The sequence below is a fragment of the Punica granatum genome, chromosome 6, assembly GCF_007655135.1.
Source record: "Punica granatum isolate Tunisia-2019 chromosome 6, ASM765513v2, whole genome shotgun sequence".
NCBI lineage: Eukaryota > Viridiplantae > Streptophyta > Magnoliopsida > Myrtales > Lythraceae > Punica > Punica granatum.
The window spans coordinates 25,030,974-25,049,441 of NC_045132.1; the positions used below are offsets into that span (position 1 = coordinate 25,030,974).

Below are 18,468 nucleotides of genomic sequence, written 5' to 3' on the forward strand. Positions count from 1 at the left end.
CTTTATTTACAGCTAATTCATCGTTTGAGTTCCAGAATTTAACTGCTCATGTCGATCAATCGCGACATTTACTTCCCGAATTATATCGGCCTTTAGAAATGCATAGCATCGAGAAGAAGCATCACATGTCGATACCATTTCCAACACGAGGACTTTTCGTAGAGTAGTTGCTTACCAATTCTTTTTGTATATTTTATGATTGAAAGTTACAATAGAGGGTGCCATTTTCAGGTGCTAATAACCAAATGCCATGGACTATGAAGATGGAATGTCCATAGAGAGTCATTCCCCTCATATGTTCAAAAATGTCCGGAAACTAATTTAATTCAGGGAAAATGTTAATTTGAAATACTTATGGTTTTCCATGAAAGTGATGGTTTTCCACTATGTACATCAACCGACTTATGGTATCCCTTTACAGGGAGACACATTCGATCTCTGCAGAAATTACGACATCGCTCTTCCTAGTAATGCAGAGGAGTTGCCGAGATCCCTGCAGGTTCATATGCCGAGTCGGCGATGCGCTGAGAGTATCCAGTGCTTTCTCAGATGGTTGAGCAAATCCTAACTTCATCAGACGCTGAGCTTTGGGCGGAAATTGGAGCTTACAAACGGTGCTGTGAACTCGTCGAGACAAGCCATCCGGATGCGCTCAGGAGTTGCTGGGTTATCGAGAGGGAACCACCCGGTATGACCAGATTCAGCTCTTGCAGCAATAATTGCATCCTTGATGGCGAAGAACACAGATGAGGCGAGGAAAAACGGGGGTTCCCCGACAGCTTTGGAAGAGTGGATGGCCTTCACATTGGGATGTCCCTGCATTATATCACAGATGCCGAGTTAAATACTAACAATGTCTTTGGTTCCGGAAAGCTGTTCCCAGTTTTTGAGTTTCCTCAATTTCGAAAATGAATTGACATGATCTTCGCTTAGTTAACAATTGAGGAATTTAGCATAACATCGTGTCTTGTTATTTAACATGCCTTTTCTGATCTTCTTCGAATTTCAAGATGAGAAAGTGGAGAAATGTATAGCTGGAAGAGTACTATCATTACCTTCAAAAGTGAGACGACGAATTTCAGGGGAACATCGTTTACGGAAGGAATTTTGTAGTTCCCGGGCCCGGCCGTGAACAAGCACCCTGGCGGAATCCATTTGTGAGCTCCATCGCCCCACTTAAGTTCTTCCAGGGCTACCCAACCCAGACCTTGCACAAACGCTCCTTCAACCTGTGGAAACCCCAGAAATCATGACTATTCTTCTGACACATTAATCAGAAAAATTTAAGCTTCTCATCAAAACCAGCCTTACCTGTCCAACATCAATAGAGGGATTCAGCGAGTAACCGAGATCTAAGATTACATTCGCTTCCCTCGTGTGGAAATCTCCTGTCAACGTGTCGATTTCAACCTCAGCAAATGCAGCCCCGTATGTGAAATAACGGAATGCATTTCCCTTTCCAGACTGCCAGTCGAATCCTATCTCAGGCGTGATGTAGAAGCCGTGAGCGGAGAGATCAACTCGCTCAAGGTAGCAAGCAGTTGCTAGCTGTGTTTTTAAAAAAAAAAAAATCAACACTGCAATTAGAGTGAATTTAATTTCATGTCAAGCTATCAAAATATCAAGGACGTCATGAGACTGCCACAGAATTGCAGCATTACAAATTACAGAGTACACTTGCCTCAGCAAAAGAACTGAAATTGCGCCTGGAAGCAATAGGCTCCATCCGCACCTTGATCTGCTCACAAGCATCTAATACTGCTGCTCCATACAAGTCGGAACTTGCCGATGCAGCCGTTGGTGATGTATTGGGAACCTACATGATTATAGAATTAGAACAGGTATATGAACCGTAGGTTGGATGTAAATTCATTGCCCTGTATCTTAAGCTGGGTGTACTTGCACTGAGCCATTTCAGCGATCTAAATGAGTCTAGCCGACTTTCTTGCGAGTTGGTGTTACTAATTACCTTGTCAGTGCTTGTGTCCGATATAAAAATGGAACTCAGGGGAATGTTGAAAGCAGAGGCAGCAATCTGCGCGACCTTTGTATGTAATCCTTGCCCCATCTCCACTCCTCCATGTGTCACCAAAACTGTTCCATCTGTATAGACATGAACAAGCGCTCCTGCCTGGGGATGCAAAAGAGAATCCAAGTAAGCACATGTACTTGTTCCAATTATTTTAAAATGGGAAGGAAAGGGGGGGGGGGGGGGGGGGGGGGGGGGGGGGGGGGGGGGGGGGGGGGGGGTGGTGGGGGGTGGGTGAGAGAGGGACGGAGAGCATGAGCTGCAGGGAACTATTAGAACCATTACCTGATTCATGAACTTCGTCGTAAAAGAAATCCCAAACTTGGTAGGAACCATAGCAACACCTCTCTTCTTCCATCGGTTCTGAAGATTGAACCGATCAGCTTCCTCACGAGCTTTGGCAAAGTCACATGACTGCTTCAGCTGATTCCATAGAGGGCCAAGCGTACAATGTTGAAGTTCTTGCCCATAGTGCAGCATCCATCCTTCACTTTGGAAATTCATTTCCTAAAGGAAAATTTGATTTTGTAGTAATGGAGAAAGAGTGAATTCGTAGATCAAGAAGCAAAGCAACGTGTAAGAAGGATTTACCCTTATCTCTTCAGGGCTTTTATTTACTTCAACGGCAATTCTCTGGATCCAATTTTCAGCAATAAGCATACCCTGAGGCCCACCAAATCCTCGGAATGCAGTGTTGCTTGGAAAATTTGTGAAGCAGACCCTCCCCAGAATCCTCATATTCGGTATCTTATAAACGTTATCTGAATGAAACATTGCACGTTCAAGGACTGCAAGAGAAAGATCAAGAGAATTCCCGGCATTGTTATAAATTTCAAGATCCAGTGCCAGTACTCTGCCTTCTTTCGTGAATCCCACCTACCAAAAATCAGTAGTAGGCATCAACATCTTTCTGCAGTAAAATATATGGAACACCAGTATGTCTACCTACTACATCAGTGTGAGTAAGTTACCTTGTACTTTCCGAGAAAGCTATGGCGTTGTCCAGTTATCATCATATCTATGTCCCTGTCCAGCGTAAGTTTCACAGGTCTATTCAACAGATAGGACGGAACAGAAGCTGCTGCAGCAATAAAAGCCGATCTCGTCTCCTTTCCTCCAAACCCGCCACCAATTCTCTTGGTTTTACAAACTACTTTCGACATAGGAAGACCAAGAACATGAGAAACATACTGCTGGTGCTTCATAGGAGCCTGCACATGGAAAAGTTTAACCTTAGTGTTGCCGAGTCTGCTGCAGGTCGAGTAAGCTAAAGTAAGTTTGAGGAAATTGGAATTGCTTACTTGGGTAGAAGAAACCATATGGACTTCATTCCCGCCATCGACTGACCAAATCAAAGTGCTCTGAGGTTCCAAGTAGAAGTGTTCCTGACCTCCCACATGAACTTCCCCTTCTATGATTTTGTCGCACCGGCCTGACTGGAAACACAAATCTACATCACCTTTTCTCATAATCTTCTCTGTGTTAGGATGAAAACTTTTCGCATTGACTGCATCTTCGATCGATAAGATAGGTGGGAGATCTTCATACTGAATTTGAACCTTTCTTGCTGCAAATTTCGCATTCTCGTGCGTATCAGCAACAACTACTCCAATAACCTGACCAACGCAAGTAACACATCTGGTAGCGAATACTTCCTCATCATAAATGACTGGGCCAATGCTATTGTGGCCTGGGACATCCTTTGCAAGAAATAGGCCCTCAAATCCAGGAGAGGCCTTGGCTTCCAAAGAATCAATTGAAGCTATTAGAGCATGAGGCTTTTGGCTTAATACTAAAGCAGCATGTAACCCATTGGATGGCAGTGGCAGGTCATCAGCATACTCTGCTTCACCAGTAACCTGGGTGTGAAAGACGCATTATATTTTTGCAAATTTAATAAATAAATAATGAAAACACCACCAGTGCAGGGCTCGGCAATATTGAAAAGGAAATTAGTCAAATTAAAGAGCACCTGGAGCCTTGCAGAGAGATGAATTTGAGGAGACCCAACAGCTGTCCCACGCTTGATTATCTCATAATCTTGACTTCCAATCACTGATGGAAGCTTGAATGGTTTTATCGCGGACAAATGTGATGAAGGTATATTTTCCCTGATAGGCTTAGTCGTCGGTGCTTGATGAGACACCCAAAGGAAGAACTTGAAGAAGAAACTAAGTGTTAAAGATCTTCTGAACTCCACCATTCCTCCTGGAGCGTCGTCTCTAATGACTATATCGCTGCGGAAAATTTCAAGAGCACCCTTCAGGAGCTCTTGATTCCAGGATTTTCCAATCAGGTAGTCTTTTGTCTGACTAGCAAGTTTAGATAAAGGAGCCACTCCCCCATATGCAATCGATGCATCTGCAACGATTAGATCGTCATCTTTCTCCTCAAGAAAAACGCGCATTCCTGCATTGACAAGTGCAATATCATCCTCCCTTCTGTGAGCCTGCTTAAACTCCTTCACATACTCGAGGGGACGGGTCCATGGTAGAAAAACTGAGAGCAATATTTCTCCATCTTGAAGGTCAACCTTCCGATAACCCAGAAAGAAATTTTCCGCTGCCACTGTTCTGATAGCTCCTTTGCAATTGATGATTCGGAATTCTGCCCTTGAGACCATCCATAGAGGGTTTAAGTCCGATATTGGGCTTGCAGTGCAAATATTCCCACCAACAGAGGCAACATTCTTTATCTGTGTCCCAGCAAACCACTTAAGCTGTTCGATGAGAGCCATACAAGAAGACGTTTTACGAGAACCTCGTTCTGTCACAACTTTCCTTAAAACATTCAAAAGCTCCGACAGTCTTACAGCAGCACCGATCTCTAAGCCATCTTCCTTCACATTCAATGTGTTTAATTCAGGAACGTGGTTTACCCAAACCAGAACCTTGTACTGTATCCTCTTCAGCCTCATCTCGATTCCAACCTCTGTGTTTCCGACCAGCAACTTTGCATTTGGGTATCTTGTTCTCAACTCTAGTAATTGTTTAAGGCTTAAAGGTCGGTACCACTTAAGGCCATTGAAGCCGTTCAAGTTCAAAAAAGTGGGCTTCCTCAAGGTCAATTCAGGAGGAAAGATAAGCTCCTTTTCCATGAATATCTTTCCATCGATCTCATTGTAAGAGATGGGTTCATACCTTTGGCCACAAGTGCTCACATCAGTTTTGGATTTACATGAACATGGCTTGCCAGTAGAAGGGCAGATAGATTCGCTTTCTCCAATACTCAGTGAAGAAACATCAGGTCCATAACATCTATCATTTGTTTTAGCGAAGACACGAAATGCATCCAGGATCGGTCGATAACCTGTACATCGACACAAATTTCCTGAAAGGCACTCTTCAATCTGTTCCTCAGTGGGGGCTGTTTGGCTAGACCTTAGTAGTGCATACATGGACATAATAAAACCCGGAGTACAAAATCCACATTGTGAACCGTGAGTCACTGCTAAAGATTCCTGCATATGAGAACAACTAATAAGATGAAGAGTAAAAAGAAAAGATGATGGAAAATACGCATCTATGTTGCTACAAGATCGTCAGGGACCTTAAGATGATAGAGAATATGCATCGATGAAATGTCACTACATGAAAAAGATGTATGGTGCCAAATTAAAAGGGGGTTTTTCATCACCTCCTTCAAAGAAGGCGGTTGAAGCTAGTAGAGTTTCAAGATTCTCGATATTGAACACATTGAGAAAGGGTGAAATTACACAGAATGAGCTACCCCATCTCACAACTGAGCCAGCAAGTTATGAAGGATGATTTCTTGCCAAGTGACATAATTTCTCCTATGAGAGGCCAATCAATCAGAGATGCAAATTTCTGCAGAAGCTTTCTCTACCAGTCCAGAAGACTTGGTAAAATTGATCAAAACCATGGATAAATGACAAGTGAAATAGCAAAAAGAAACTATGAATATGGATAAGATTAGCAAATAGTACTTGAATGGGGTGCAAACCACAGGGACGATTCCCAACTCCCTCCACAGTGATTACGTGCATTCCTTCGGCAGAATACAAAGGAGCCAAGCAAGCATTGATTGCATAGTGTCTGTGAGAAGTATAATAACTGAATTTAGTCCTTAAGATATAGTGAAAGACGCAGTCTGGGAAGAGAGTGAGACACTCACACACATTTCTTCAGGCTCTTATTGTATTGAGACACCATTACAGTACACACTCCGCAACCGCCTTCTCCACAGCCGAGCTTCGTCCCCGTCAAACCGATATCTGCTTAAACCAAAATTGCTCCAATCATATAGAACTCAAACAGATACCACAAAGGCAATTTGGAGACAAGACAAAGATGAATGTCAATCCAAAGTAAAAGGTTAAATCTCGACTCGGAATGATAAAACAACCAACTTTATGAGGAAGTTTTTTCGTGCTGCAGAAAGTCCGACATATAAAAGATAAAACTCATATGCCCGACAACGATATCTCACTCTACCAACATTACTGTTCATGTCCAACCCAGAAAGCTTCGTATTAAAAAACAGACAGTCCTCTCCTCTCATCAAAATGGGTCCTTTCTTTCTTTCTCAGCTGAACAAAGCAGACAGAGCAGAAAATCGAAATCCCAAGCTACCTCGGAGGTACTCGAGAAGGGTCAGGTGGGCTAACCCATCGGGCAACACCCTGCGGACTCCGTTGACATAGAGGATAGCCGCCTCCTCAGTGTTCTGCTCCATCTGATGATCATCTTCGCTCTTCAGTGAACCCATCTCTTCGACTTTTCTTCCGACGACAAAGCAGGAGCTCCCCAACCACTGCCGGTCGTCTCTGTTCTTCTTGTTCAGCGAATCAAACCGATCGATCAAAGGAAAGAAACCATGGTCTTATGGGTCCGCCGCCGTTGCGTAGATTGATCCACACATATGGAAATGCATACGGCATGACGTGGTCCCGGTCGTCATGATGGAGAAAGATCCGAGCACGACAGGACCTCTCGAGACTAGTTGGCAACGACACGTGTCGCCTGCCCTGCACCTGGAGGATATAAACCCACGTCAAGTCTCACTGGTATTGCTGAAATTACTGAGCTGTACATACTACATTCCTTTTTTTTTTTAAAAAAAATTTATCTAAAATATCAATGATTTATCCGTTTTGTCAAATTTATCATATATTTTTTTTATCAAATCTATCTTATGATTTATTTTTTGTATCAAATCTATCTTGGCGTTATTTTTTTCGTCGACATCTAACGGTCGTGCTGACGTGGTGCTCACGTGGCAAGTGTGGCCCACTATCCCTTCATGTGCCACGTCAGCACGGCCGTTAGATGTCGACGGAAAAGATAACGTCGGGATAGATTTGATGTAAAAAAATTTCTTTTTTCGACCATGAAACACTAACATAAAATTTAAATATTTAATAAAGTGACATGAATAATTCTAGGAGTAAATTCGAATGGGTGACCTTTTTGTGGCGGGAATGTCTGCCCCATCTATACAAGCCGAAGATATTTATAGGGATGATTATGGAAATGATGACGCGTCTCCCGAATACTATGTCAAAGGGATAAGAAGTCAATCTTAAATTCTTGTCTTACAGTCCTGGAATGTCGGACCTTTTATAGTGCTAGATAGAAAGTCGGATTTTGCATTCTTGGAAAGTCGGTTCCTTGGCGATATGATTCATCATCACTAGCTATCACCATTAATAAAGTAACTTTACCAAATTGGTGTTTGGGTAATAAATCTATTTGCCTACCATTCATTTATTTGTCATTAGACTTGAAAATAGTATGGATTTGCTTAAGCTAAACTCGATAAGAAATTTTGACCCTATGCTATGATTAGCATGGCAGGCATATCTAATCTCTAATAGATGTGGGTATCATATTACTTTTTAGGGCATTTATTAAGTCGTCTAAGATGACTGCATTACGGCCAACGATAAGTATGGGCTGACTGGCTCCTCATAATTATGGACTTTGGCCCGTTTATGGCACACTGGGTCCAATACTTAATTATAGGCTTGGCTGAGACTGAAGTTCGAAGATTAGAAATTATTATCTCGATATATTTTGGGTAAAATTATCATCACAATATATATTCAATCCAAGAAAGTTTCTAAAAGGAGACAGTCGTTACAAAATTACTATATCTTATGTATAAAAGCGATACTTATGGAAAGAGAAAGAGATGGAAGGAGGAAAAAATGGAAAAGGCCAAAAAAATAAATAAATTCCGAGTATACTTTGCAGCATGATCATGGCCTCGAAGTATTTGCTTATTCACAAGGAGCAGCAGTCCTCAGATATGATCTCAATGTATTGTTGCGTCATTGCTACCATTGTTTAATAATGGCGCGGAGGAAGATGAAGCTTGTAGAAGTCGGAAGGAGGAGGTGAAGGTGAGGGGGGAGGTGGTGATTTGTAGATGTATGGCCGGGGAGGTGTTGGTGAAGGTGGCGGCGGGGATTTGTTTGAGTAAGCTGGCGGTGGTGATGGAGACGGTGGTGGTGGGGACTTGTAGATGTAAGGAGGCCGGGTGGATGGAGAAGGTGGTGGTGGGGACTTGTATACGTATGGAGGAGGTGGAGAAGGAGAAGGCGGAGTTGGGGACCTATAGATGTATGGAGGTGGCAGTGATGGAGAAGGTAGAGGTGGTGAATTATAGATGTAAGGAGGAGGCGGTGGAGACTTGTAGATGTATGGTGGAGGTGGTGAGGGAGACGGCGGGGGAGGGGACTTATAGACGAAGGGTGGAAGGGGAAAAGTTGAAGCTAGGGTTGGAGATTTGTAGATGTATGGAGGCTGCAGTGAGGGCAAAGGTGGCGGTGGAGACTTATAAATGTAAGGTGGAGGAGAGGAGAATGAAGGAGATGGAGGTGATTTGTAAACATATGGGGGATGAGGTGATGGAGAAGGAGATGGTGGGGACTTGTAGATGGAGGGAGGCGGTGGCGATGGTGAAGGCAGAAGCAGCGATTTATATGTATATGGAGGCGGTGGAGAAGGAGATGGCGGAGGTGGAGATTTATAGATGTACGGTGGTGGTGGAGACGGTGATGGCGGAGGAGAAGACTTATAAATATAAGCTGGTGGAGGCTATTTGTAATGATATCTTGCTTCTTATCTTTCCCTTGCTTCTGGTGTGGAGGCAACAAGTCATAATGGGAAGACGATGATGGAGATGGTGGAGGAGGGGACTTGTGCAAGTCTGGTAGTCGAGACGGGACCTTATAAGTATAAGGTTTCTCGCCCGCCGCGATGTGGCAGACAACCAGGCAAAAAGGCCACCGCGATGACGAGGTGAGGCCATAGATTGGCAATGGTTGGTGAGCTCCTCATTGCAAATTAGAAGCTTTTGGAGAAGGAATGAGAGAATTTGATGAGTGGCTTAACGGGACATAGGAGCTTATATATATAGTGACCGTTGAGATGAATGAGAAGAATTGTTTAATCAATGAATTGGAGAATGGCACCCCACTAGTCCTCTAACCGACCCTCATTGTCTAGGCCTTACATGTACATTTAGATATCAAATTAAGTTTGATCGAAGAAGAAATACCTAAAAAGGGGAAAACATATCTAATAATCGTCGAAGTATTATATTACATATGCAATCATATGCAGATAATATATTTTACTAGAGGACTTTTATGGAGTCGGTATATTTGCGTATTAATTCTGTTTATTAATTTGAAATCGATTAGTAAACAAATGCCAGGGGTTATGAAGATGGAATAGCCATGAATCATGATGATGATGGTAGTGTTTCCAGTGTCTACAATAAGCTCGAGCTCTGATTACAGGGAGATGCATTTGATGTTTGTAAAATTTACAGTGTCGAAGGTGTTGCATCCAGGCACTAGTCGACTAGTCAGGCCACGAGACACGGACTTGTCTTGATGAACATTCGAAGGTAATAAATCGAGTTTAAACGAACGGTTAGGAGTATCACAAAAAAGCAACTGGTCATCATCTCGGATCATGTGAATAATTCATCCCGTGAGGACTCAACATAATTCAATATATAAACGAATGCAATATATCAGTACGTAGAATGTACACATGGATGACGTACAAAATCATGTTCACTCAGTCTGTTCTAAAGTTACTCGTAAGGACAACAGGGAAAATACGGCTGGTACTTGCATATACAGAGACACTTGAGCAGAAGGCATAGATAGAAGCCTGACTCCCGAGTGATCTTGGAAAGATTTTTTGGGAAACATATCGTAGATTGTGATACGAGCGGACGATCGTGGCTCATTTGTGGAGGAGTTTCTCCTTCGCAGGGTCTTTTTGAAGGGCCTCGACTGGAGTTGATCGCTCGGACTCGGAGGACTGGATGAGGATTTGCATGACAATGGCTATGATGAGCAATATGAGGCCCACTGAGAGCATGCCTTCCCATGAAGAGAGCAGAGAGGACCAAAGGAATAATTTGACGACTCCGAAGGCCAGCAGACAAGACCAACAGAGAACGACCTGCTCGATTAAAGATCCAGAGATGAGAAACCTGATTATGATTACTGCCGCTCAAGCTTAACTACCTGCAGGTGAAGAAACGGTTTGCAGTCTGCACTTACAATTAATGATTTTACGGGACGACCAATGTCTTGAACTGGAAGGTTGCCGAATATGTCTTTGGTACGATACTTCTCCAGTAAAGCATCCTAATAAATCGGGAACAGGAACAAAGATCATGATGAGATAACACTGTACTTGAACATAATTTTCCATATCGAAGAGCCTACCTTGGTGACAAATGCATCCTTGCACCACTGTGCAATGCCATCTGCGGTTTCCGGCAATTCTTGTATTGTATGTCTCCTGATTTGCACTTTTACCTGAAGGAATGGAACAGTTGGGAGCCTTGTGGTTAGATATTATGCTGCTGGAGCAAAATCAGGATACCGCATCGCTAGTGAACAACTACAGATCTACGGGTAGGAATTATCCGAGGTTTCTTTTTGCTTACCACAGAAGACTGTCCTCTAATAATTCTCAGCATTGAAGGAGCAGCATGTGCTCTCGAGATATCCACCGTGCAATCATAAATGGCGGGAACATATGAGCGCATATGTGCTACTGCCGAAACAAACCCCTGAAACAATCAAATAATAAGTTATTCCTGTTGATGTCATTTGTCATGAGAAAGTTACAATCTCATGGTCATGTCATTGGAAGTTAGCATGACAAGCTTGAATCAGCTCTATATTATAAATGTGAAGAAATTGTTTAACCGTAAAGCTCTGAGATGCTACATTCAGTGCCATATCATGATAAGAGTCATCACGAAATTGCATCTAGACTCGAAAACATCTCTTCCTAGAGTGATTCAGTTGAGATGACTATAACCTTGGTGCGAGGAATCAAAACATTTCTGGGAATAGGCAACCCTCTTGAGGAAGCATACTCTTGAGCAGCTAAAAGCTTTGCCTTGGTAAACCGAGTTCCCTCTACAAAAAGAGCCAACCAAAATGGCATTGGGAAATCAGCAAGTCTTTGGAAACCTGACTGGAGCATACAATTTAGTCAGCCAAATAAAACACAAGCACATTGTAAAACGACTAATTATATCGAGCAAAGCAGGCGAAGAAAAATATACCTTTAATGTGGTTTCATCCTTTGCCCAGCTCCTATCCAAGAAAATATAATCCGAAAACCACATTGACCAGCCTATGACCTGCATCACATAACCATGGAAAGTTGTTAAGATTGAAGCATGTTTTCGAGAATAGAGAATAGATGATGAGATCAGAACTCACGGGAAGGAATTTTGCGGATTTCTTCATGATAGCTAGGGCACTACCAAGACAACCTGCACGCTGAAAAGGCAACAAAAGAATCGAAGGAGTTAAGAACAGCAGCACTTCAAAAGACAGAACTGTTTGCTGAATTTAAGAATTATAACTGCTGTCCATACAAGAGTACCTCAAGCATAAATCAGCTCATAAGAAGAGTTCAATCATGTATAGATGCCCGCCAAGCAATCGATTACAGTATTGATCAAAATTATATTGAAATTGGACAAATATTATACTCGGAGAAATGGATAAAGAACTTGAACGGAAACAATTTTTCTTGAAGTTAACTATTGGAAAAGCAAGGTGTTCAATCCAATGCTGAGAAAATTCAATTGAGCTGATGCAGATTATTCGATTCAGCTTTTGGAGAGTGTACCTGAGCTAAGACCCACCCTACAAGCCAGTCAATGTCACTCTTGTGATTGCAAATGAGGAGAGCGTGTTCTTTACCTGGCAAATATTAGGCGCTGATCCGATTCAGGTTACGGGACGTTAATAGTTCAAAAAGATATGTAAAAGACGGTTAATTTCCTTGTTTTCATTGTTATTGAACATTCAACAAGTGGAAGTGAAGGTTCCATGTAAAGAGGGACTGCAAATTTCCCCGTTTTCCTATTCATCGCGATTGCAAATGTTCTGCAAGGTTTCCCTTGGCGGACTTACCCATCAATTCGAAAGTCTGGGAGTCTGCGTATACTTCTACCTGTGTCATCATCAAAGTACTTACCATTAGAAATAGATCTATCTGGTTTAGTTAAGAAAAGAGAGACTGCAGGTATGCAAGTTAGATGATTTCATGCTTGAATACGCGAGAGCCATTTCGGATATAATTCAGCATATCATTTTCAAAATTGGAGATGAAGTTATTGGTATTCTTAACTACTTGAAGGGACTTATAGATGTAATTGTAACTTGGTTATATTCATATCATTTGACCAACTCAACTTCGTGGACGTTCCTACGAGGAAACACTTATAATATTGGAACTTGTGCCTTATCGAGCATGTGATCTATATATCCTTCTGTTATGTTGGAAATTGATGGTTTTCCATTGGTGCAAATCCAATAATTTGAATTGGAAAAGAATAGGCTAGATCTTTACACTGTTCGTGCAACTTGGAGGAGGAACACAGCTCAAGAACAAACGACAACAGAACGAAAAGGTGACAAAGTACTTACCTTGACGCCTGCCCACCAATCGATGAGCCAAATGAGCTCCAACCAGAGCAATTCTGCGACTACTTTATTGATCTTTCTGTACAAGTTCTTCGAAATCGGACGGACGAGGATGTAAACTACTGCCTGCAAACACACGTAAAGGGTGCGCATGATATGAACGTTCTCAAACAGGAGCCGTCGAGAAGAAACATTTGCAACAAAACTGCTTCAGCTCCGACAAACACGGTGCCAATGATGGCACGGGCAAGACATCTCCGGTTCTGGTAGATAAATTGGCAAGCCGATGCAGCATTCGAGCTTAAAGAAAATGCCGGACATGGTATAGATTTCGACCAGAAACTCAATCATGCTGGATTACAACGCCACATCGATGGATTCAGATAGAGAAGCATAACCGATTTAACATAACCCGAAACATAGCGAAGATTGAAGAGGAATCTGGGTGTTGGGACCTGAATGAGGTTGACGGTGAAGCCGGAGAGGATGAAGAGGAGACCGATGGGGATAACTGCGAGGGCCGCCGGGACCGCCATGATGCTAGGATTCACCTCTGATCAAGAGAGAGAGAGAGATGAAGATGAAAGGATTGGGAGAATAATGCAGAGAGAGAGAGAGAGAGATGAAGATGGAAGGATTGGGAGAATGATGCAGAGAGAGAGAGAGAGAAGTTCGTTACTATTTTAAGGCTACGGAGTCTCTGTTCTGTTCCATTTCCAACCGGAATGATTGTTTCTGCGCGGGGGCGGGGATCACATGATGACAGTTTGGCTCCGGGCCCCACCTTTTCTCCCCCAATTTTATTTATTTATTTATTAAATGCGAAAATGGGATGAGAAGCACGTGCGGGCCACGTGCATAAGCACTCTGCTGGCAGTGCGCCTCTCGTTCATTGCCATGGGTGTGCATTGTCCATCCTTTGTTGTTCAACTCTGTTGTTTTCTTCCCCTTGTCAATCGCGTGGTCCAGACGATGGGAGACAAGAACCAATAACATCCCGTCGATTAGGCGAAACGGTTAAGAATGGTTGTGTATAATTTGATTAGACGTTTAATGATAATATATTAAATTTAACGGTGCATTGAACCAATCACACTGTATAAAATATGCGACTTTCGCGCTCAGTCAAGTAAGAAATATAATCGTCCGGTGAACTCTGCTCTAAAATACAGTGTGATTACCGCTTATGAATGCGACGTGGTTGAAGCTCATATCCTCGATTTGCCAAATTTGCTTTTGAAACGTCAAAAGATTGGAATTAACTATGTCGGTATATGATTAGTAGAACAGTTATATACATTTTTTTACACCTGTAGCGACGTTTTTCGTGGTTGCCAAAAGTCTTGCGACGCTTCCGTAAGCATCACACTATGTACAGTTGAGATAGGTCCGGTGATGCTTAATGAAAAGCGTCCATGAGAACTCGACTATTAGGACGGGATACCGTCAAACCATGGTACGACCACCATTGGCCATTAGGGGTGGCTTACTTGCAGCCAATCGGGTGACCACTAACTTGAGCTAGATGTTCGTGAATCTTCAAATGGTACGAGTGTCGTGCCCACTCTTTGCATGGTTTTATTAATGTATTTTTACTTTCACACGAAATGATTTAGTTCAAGCGGTTCAGAATTAATCGGAACATAACAGCATGTCATCCTAAACAAAGTATGGTACTAACTACTAAGAGTTCAATTGAATAAAATCATATTGGGCCCCAGCACCTGTCAGTCCAGCCCACTGGCCTCTCGGAGAAAATGGCCCGAGAGAGCCCAGCCCACCCGTTAGATTCGGAGCATTTAAACATTTGCCGTTTTACCGGCCCCGACTACCCTCGTTACCGAAGAAGCAGTGGCGGAGCGGAGGGAGAGGAAAGTTTGACGATCACGACCACCGTCCCTGTCCCGAGCCCGGCGGATTCTTCGTCAACACCGCGGCGATATCGGCGACCGGCCGATTGTGAATTTCTACCTGCTGGGAGAGGAGCTGTCGTGAGAGCACCGTATCAATGGCGGCGGCCTCGGCGATGGCGGTGGCGGCGCCTCAGCCGCATGGGTACCACCAGCCGACGACAGCTGAGGAAGTGAGGACTCTGTGGATTGGGGACCTGCAGTACTGGGTGGATGAGTCATACCTCTACTCCTGCTTCGCTCACACCGGCGAGGTTCGCTCTCGCTCTCTCTCTCTCTCTCTCTCGACAAGCATGAACTTTGTTAGGTTAATAAAAGCCGAATTATCAACAGAGGAATCATAATTTCGTCGTTGCCAGTGTATGGGAGAGAAAGATAAGTTTGTTTGAGCTTAAGTTGAGCTAAATTCTTCTAAGCTAGACTGCCAATTTTACTTGGTCCTATCGAAAGTTGGATTGCGTTCAGCATTTCATTTTTGTCGCTGAGAAGAAACATTGGAGTTTCAGATTTAAAAGAATGCGTTTTTCAATGTTTTTCTTTGAGTGATTAATTCAGAGATGGCGGTGCATTTATGACCGTTTTGGCATTGAAATTCTTTGCTGGGTTTCGGGAACTTGCACTCAGCAGCTAGGGAGAGATCTAGAATTCGAGTGTAGAGGTTGGAAATGGGCAAGTAAGAAGGATTTTTGGGTGGTTGGGGGGGGGGGGGGGGGGGGGGGGGGGGGGGGGGGGGGGAATTGGTTGGTGGGAGATGAATTAATAGACCTAATGCGGATTTCTCTCTAGTAAGTTTTAAGAGTGCCATATATTTTTCGCAACAGCTTTAGACAGGAAATGAGCAGAAACTCATATGCTTTTATGCAGGTGGTGTCAGTGAAGATAATTAGGAACAAAATTACTGGCCAGCCTGAGGGCTATGGTTTTGTGGAGTTCGTTTCTCACGCAGCGGCAGAGAGAATTTTGCAGACATATAATGGGACACAGATGCCTGGGACAGAGCAGACATTCAGGTTAAATTGGGCTTCATTTGGTATGGGGGATAGGCGTGCTGATGCTGGACCGGAACACTCTATATTCGTGGGTGACTTAGCACCCGACGTTACTGATTACCTGTTGCAAGAAACCTTTCGAGCTCATTATTCCTCAGTAAAAGGGGCAAAAGTAGTGACTGATCCTACTACTGGACGATCAAAAGGATATGGATTTGTTAAATTTTCTGATGAGACCGAAAGAAACCGTGCCATGTCGGAAATGAATGGTGTCTACTGCTCGACTAGGCCGATGCGCATCAGTGCAGCCACACCAAAAAAGACAACTTCTATGCCACAACAATATGCTACTATGAAGGGTAAAATCCTTTGGTTTTATTTTGTTTTGCAGCTTTCTTAATATTGAACAGTAATTCGGAATATAAAAACACGTTTATGATGAATTATTTTTATGGCAGCTATCTATCCAGTGACAGCATATACAGCTCCCCCACCCCAGGCGCTTCCAGTGGATACTGATGTGAACAACACAACAGTAAGTGGAACATATTCATTTTTTTTTTCAATGACATTCTTGTTCGCTTAATTATTTGTCTGATTGTCTCCTTTTTCTGGTAAAAGTCTGATTTTCTTTCCTCTTACAGATATTTGTTGGTAATTTGGATCCAAATGTTACCGAAGAGGAGTTGAGACAGACATTTTTGCAGTTTGGAGAGATCCTAAATGTCAAGATTCCCATGGGAAAAGGATGTGGTTTTGTGGAATTTCGAGCAAGGTTTTCAGCTTGTTACAGCTTGCTCGTTTTCTGATGCATATAGTTCTTTTATTTTCACAAGTCAATTACATCAGTAGCAATTAGTTCTGTGGGATGATTAGATTAGTATTTCTTTTCTTTCTTTCAAATAACCTTTTTCTAACTTCTCTTTTGCTAGACAAAAGGATTTGCTCAAATACAAGGATGGGGAATGGCAGAATCTTTAAGAGATCATATATATCTACCCTGTATCATATCTTGTGTTTATGATTCCTTTGTCTATATCCTTCCTGAGTTTTCCATCCTTTGCTGACTGATTGCCTATTCTATTTCTCTAGAGCATCTGCTGAAGAAGCTATACAAAGGCTGCAAGGAGCTACAATTGGTCAACAAGCAGTTCGTGTTTCTTGGGGAAGGACTCCTGCAGCTAAACAGGTAGTAGATCTGTCTCCACTTATTCTCAGAATTTGCAAGTTTGTTTTGCTGGCAAAAGGGAAAGTGGAATACGTAACAGCTGCTTTTTCTGCCATTTTTTTTTACTATAGCATATATTAGCTGCCAGAGCGTCCCTTTCCTGAAGTGTGTGATCACTGAAACTCCTTGCTATGTGCTTGCCATGTGAAAAGTTGCTCTGGAGATGCCTCTGTTTTGAAAATGCAAGCCCATGAAAAAGTTGTAATACCTGCCCATGGTATTATAGGAAATTCAAGGAGGGATTAGAAGAAATTCAACTAAAATCTTTTTTTCTGATTTTTGAAGCCTTAATTGGACAGAAAAGTTCACCAAGGAATTGTTGAGGAATCATTTTCGGAGAAAGAGTTGTGTAATTTTAAGAAATTTCTATTTTGTACGCATCGTCTGAATGAAAAATTTTCTTCCACATAAATTTAAGCCTTGTAAGATTGCGAATCGATATGCATTAACTAGCCTATGGACACTATATGGTGTGTGTTGCAGGAGCAACCTGGTGGGTGGGGTCAGCAGGTAGACCCGAATCAGTGGAGTGCATACTATGCTTATGGACAGGGCTATGATGCTTATGCTTATGGGAGTGCTCAAGACCCATCGTTATATGCATATGGAGCTTATGCTGGTTACATGCAATACCCGCAACAGGTAAGTTATCTTAAATTGCATTTAGCCTCAGCATTTCATCTTTACCGTTTATTCTATTGATATCTCATTCTTGAAGAGATGCTTGGGATATTAGGGCCTTGTTTTCCGGTTTCAGGTAGAAGGTGCTCAAGATATGACTGGTGCTGCTCCTGCCGGAGACCAAAGGGGTGGAGAGTTGTATGATCCGTTGTCTCCTCCAGACGTCGACAAGTGGGTTATTAAGATGATCTTGCCGTAGCTATTGGGACATATTAGGCAAAGATTTATCAATCAACTTACTCTGAAACGGGTTGCTTCTATCATAATGCAGGTTAAATGCTGCTTACCTCTCGGTTCATGGGAATGCCATTTTAGGCCGGTCACTTTGGCTCAGAAACTCATCCTTGTCACAAGCTTAGAGATATCACCACGGTACCTGCTTCTGACATTCTGATTGTCTTCCTGCTGTTGGCTCCTGACCACAAGCTCAGGGATGTGGCAGAAGAACGGGGCGGGTGTTGCTGCGTTCATGGGCTGAAAGAGCCATTTTGGTTATATTTTGGACCTTCTTCATACTGTGTCGAAGACTTCTTTCTTTCTCTGTTCGGGGAGCGTTAGGAATTCATGAGACGCTTGTGCTGTACGAATGCATTAGGCTTTCCTTGCTCCGGATTGCGAGTTGTTGTACTAAAACCGTGTTGTTGAGAAGTTAAGGAGAGGCAATTTCAGGAAATCGCGTGGGTCTC

At 42.8% G+C, this 18,468-nt stretch overlaps 3 protein-coding genes across 5 annotated transcripts; 1 reads left to right on the forward strand and 2 right to left on the reverse strand.

The window, feature by feature from the left end:
- Nucleotides 1-232: 232 nt before the first annotated feature.
- LOC116211268 (xanthine dehydrogenase 1-like) lies at nt 233-6,991 on the reverse strand. The gene is made up of 13 exons (XM_031545561.1): nt 6,622-6,991; nt 6,164-6,263; nt 5,976-6,084; nt 4,002-5,489; nt 3,331-3,888; nt 3,001-3,240; nt 2,621-2,905; nt 2,315-2,536; nt 1,970-2,131; nt 1,682-1,816; nt 1,312-1,548; nt 1,056-1,229; nt 233-816 (listed from the first exon to the last, which is right to left on the reverse strand). The coding sequence occupies exons 1-13, from the start codon at nt 6,755-6,757 to the stop codon at nt 574-576; spliced, it is 4,089 nt and encodes a 1,362-aa protein (XP_031401421.1). The 5' UTR covers nt 6,758-6,991; the 3' UTR covers nt 233-573.
- Nucleotides 6,992-10,007: 3,016 nt separating this feature from the next.
- Nucleotides 10,008-13,718, reverse strand: LOC116211271 (1-acyl-sn-glycerol-3-phosphate acyltransferase 2). 3 transcript variants are annotated; one of them, XM_031545566.1, is made up of 12 exons: nt 13,654-13,718; nt 13,430-13,527; nt 12,978-13,100; nt 12,462-12,501; nt 12,175-12,248; nt 11,760-11,819; nt 11,600-11,677; nt 11,350-11,508; nt 10,970-11,095; nt 10,746-10,838; nt 10,578-10,664; nt 10,008-10,476 (listed from the first exon to the last, which is right to left on the reverse strand). In XM_031545566.1, the coding sequence occupies exons 2-12, from the start codon at nt 13,508-13,510 to the stop codon at nt 10,255-10,257; spliced, it is 1,143 nt and encodes a 380-aa protein (XP_031401426.1). In that variant the 5' UTR covers nt 13,511-13,527; nt 13,654-13,718; the 3' UTR covers nt 10,008-10,254. The 3 variants fall into 3 exon arrangements, with proteins under 3 accessions (XP_031401426.1, XP_031401425.1, XP_031401427.1); XM_031545565.1 differs by lacking the exon at nt 13,654-13,718 and having other exon boundaries at nt 13,430-13,641; XM_031545567.1 differs by lacking the exon at nt 13,654-13,718 and having other exon boundaries at nt 12,978-13,326; nt 13,430-13,569.
- Nucleotides 13,719-14,793: 1,075 nt separating this feature from the next.
- LOC116211270 (polyadenylate-binding protein RBP47B') lies at nt 14,794-18,455 on the forward strand. Its single transcript, XM_031545564.1, has 8 exons — nt 14,794-15,138; nt 15,749-16,232; nt 16,332-16,408; nt 16,518-16,648; nt 16,966-17,062; nt 17,585-17,743; nt 17,859-17,953; nt 18,054-18,455. The coding sequence occupies exons 1-8, from the start codon at nt 14,983-14,985 to the stop codon at nt 18,139-18,141; spliced, it is 1,287 nt and encodes a 428-aa protein (XP_031401424.1). The 5' UTR covers nt 14,794-14,982; the 3' UTR covers nt 18,142-18,455.
- The last annotated feature ends 13 nt before the right edge of the window (nt 18,456-18,468 follow it).